The sequence below is a fragment of the Ipomoea triloba genome, chromosome 6 (assembly GCF_003576645.1).
Source record: "Ipomoea triloba cultivar NCNSP0323 chromosome 6, ASM357664v1".
Classification (NCBI taxonomy): Eukaryota; Viridiplantae; Streptophyta; class Magnoliopsida; order Solanales; family Convolvulaceae; genus Ipomoea; species Ipomoea triloba.
This window is the reverse complement of record NC_044921.1, coordinates 18,748,186-18,751,361: the sequence shown is the minus strand read 5'-3', so window position 1 is coordinate 18,751,361 and position 3,176 is coordinate 18,748,186. Positions and strand designations below refer to the sequence as shown.

The following is a 3,176-nucleotide window of genomic DNA, read 5'->3' as shown; positions in this document are numbered from 1 at the left end:
TTTTTTTTTTTTTTTTTAGTTTTAAAGTTCAAGGTTCTTTGAAGGTCTAAATTTGGACAAATAACTATAATTCTACTAATAGCATGATTGTTCAGTTCTTTTTGACAAACAACCACATCGGTTGTCCGTCAACAAATCATGCATGTGGCTAATTGACTATCTTTTTTTTTTCTTTTTTTTTTTTGGTGGTGGTAATATTGCGGAATTGAGGGTTTTTGTTTCCTATTTCCCAGATGATTACTACTGCGAATTGGAGCTAGTATTTTGTCATTGTCGATTGAGTGCTCGTCCATGAAGAGTGATTAGTAACTTTTTTTTTTTTTTTAAACTTTTTCATCTTGTTTTTTTAGTATAATATTGCCTATATTTAGATGTCGGTGTATATGTAAACATTTTTGGTAGTATGATTGTGCATTCGGTTGTATCGGTTGTGCAACCTGTGGTCTGGGCTGTGTAACGTATTTTGATTTTATTTGTTTCCGTTGTTGCCAATTGTGTTAGTTGTGCAGCGCAATGTTGTAAGTTGTGCAAGCCATAGTTGTGGGTTGTGCAATCCCTTGGTGTAGCTTGTTTGTATTTTGATTTTATTTGTTTCTTGTTGTTTTCGGTTGTGTTGGTTCTGCAACCTGTTGGTGTGACTTGTGCAATGTGTTTTGATTTCATTTGTTTCTCGTTGTTGTCGATTATGCAATTCATTCTTGTCGACTGTGCAACGTACTACTCAGTGCGAGTGCAAAACTTGTTGAATATACCCGCTAGTTGTAGGATCACAAGCCATATCAATGGGTCTATTGAACTCGTTGGGGCGCCCGTGCTTGTTTGTGTTGGTTGTGCAAGCCATTATTTTGGGTTATGCAACCCATTGTTATGAGTTGTTCAACTCATTGTTTTGGGTTATGCAACATGTTATGAGTTGTGCCATCACTTGTTGTGGGTTGTGCAAGATATTTACGAAATTAGTTATTCGGGTTATCATTTATTGATTTGCCTTTAATTAGTCACATTTGGGCATCTAGCCATTAATTTTGTAAAGTTAATAGTCCATATCAACCCACAGTTCTCATATATATATATATATATATAGGATTGCCTGTCTTCATCCATGTCTAGTGACTCTTGGCAATCATGGTTGTACAAATGTCTAATTTATCATAGTGCCAACTCAATCTTTTAGGTGGTGAATAGATAAGAATTAGATTTAATTGCTCTTTTTTGCTTACTTAAAAGGTTAAATGGAGTTTTCTATTATAATTTTTTTTGTCAACTATATACTTATAAATTAAATTAATCATCTATAATGCCAAATAAAAACAAAATTAAACACCACTACAATAATCAATTCTTATATGGAAAAAGGACTCCTACTACTTTACATATATAATTATAAATCAATGAATCACTTAATAAACTCTCACTTGTATTTTCACCTTATTAATTGATAGTAGGTGGAGAATATGATTTGGAATAAAAAAAAAAAGGGGCAGACTAATTTGGGGTCGTTTTTTGTTTTGTACAATAAAATTGATAACTACATGAAATTAGTACCACTATATGCAACAATATTCAGAGTACAATTCATGAAATACTAAAAAGTAAAAACTCCTAACCTCAAACCTATCCATTTGATCTCTATCCCAACAATCTTCTCAAATGGCCCAACCAACAACACTGTTCTTCCTTAACCCAATCAAAAACCAAACATTTCCATATGCTAACATGATTTATATATGATTTATAATCTATACAATATATTGATATTTCCAGCAACCCCCATTATGATAAACCATAATCAAGCAAAAAGTGGAAATAGCTAATAGCTAATAGCTAGCTAAGCTACCTGGGCCTACCAGCAGCAGGTGGGCCGGATCCGATGTAACCCGACCCTGGCTTTCCGGACCCTCCACCACCGCCCATTTGGTTATACACTCCGGACCCGTATAGGTGTCCGTGATGCTGACCCATCATCATAGCATGAGAACCCATTCCGCCGCTGGCGAACACGCCGCTATCCCCACCGCCGACGTAACCGCCGCCGCTGTTCCCCATATTTGCGAAACTGCCATTACCGCCGCCGCCGCCGTCTTTCTCCTGCCGCCCCGCCATGGCGCTCTTTTCCCCCTCCATGTCCCGGAACCTCTGCAGGTATATCTTCAACGGCTCCACGTAGTCTTCGAACCCTAGCGTCGTCATCGCCCATAGCAGGTCGTCGCCGTTGATCGTCTTCCGCTTCTCCCGCTGGCACTTGTCCGACGCCTCTCCGGTGATGAAGCTTATGAACTCCGACACACACTCCTGGACCGTCTCCTTCGCGTCCTTGGAAATCTTCGCGTTCGCAGGCAGCGCCTTCTTCATAATTCGGCTCACGTTCGCAATCGGGAGGAAACGGTCTTGCTCCCGTTGTGAGATGTCGCCGCCGTGCCCGTCCTTGTGCCCTCCTGATTCGTTGTCGGAATCCGCCATTGAAGCTAGGTTTTGGAGTATTAAAAATCGATATTAAAAAAAATACGAAAACTATTTAACTACGACTGATGAAATTAGGGTTTTCATCATTCACACAGCATTTTTGCCCCTAGAAAGTCAACGATTTCACCGGAAATCATCATCAGGAAACATGAATCTAAAAATTTGAAGGAAAAACAAACCTCTACGATCAAAATAGAAAATAAAACTGAAAACTAGGGTTTAACAGTCGATAAATTCAAACAACGGAACAGAGAATTCAACTCCAGGAAGCTGAGAACAAGAGCCAAGCTGAGTGAAGAAATCGAGGAAAGAGTTACGAACTGGGAGGAAAATACGGCCGGAAAAGTACTCCGGTGACAACACGCCGGAAAGTTTGGAAGAGGAGTAAGACACGGGAGAGGTTGAGATTTTTGTGTTGAGGGGAAGGAGAGAATGTGAGGTCCGTTGGATCAAATGCTATAAAAAAGTAATCGGTCGAGACACGTGGATGAATATGGACCGTTGTTTGTCGATAACGATGCATACCCACAGACCGAATATAGGCCACTGATTGATGGTCCGATGAGAAATCTTGGCCGTCCATGTCGCCTACGGCACGTGGTCGGCTGCCACTGGATATTCTTTATGGCCAATGAGGGTGTTATCATGCTTACGTGGACCACCGCCCCCGCAATTAATAAACTCTTTCTTTTATTCAAGGACTCCTTTTTAAT

General features: G+C 40.0%; 1 protein-coding gene across 1 annotated transcript; it reads right to left on the bottom strand.

The window, feature by feature from the left end:
- Nucleotides 1-1,489: 1,489 nt before the first annotated feature.
- LOC116023070 (nuclear transcription factor Y subunit B-3-like) lies at nucleotides 1,490-2,906 on the bottom strand. The gene has a single exon (XM_031264033.1). It carries the CDS (start codon nucleotides 2,458-2,460, stop codon nucleotides 1,834-1,836), a length of 627 nt encoding a protein of 208 aa, XP_031119893.1. The 5' UTR covers nucleotides 2,461-2,906; the 3' UTR covers nucleotides 1,490-1,833.
- Between the last annotated feature and the right edge of the window lie 270 nt (nucleotides 2,907-3,176).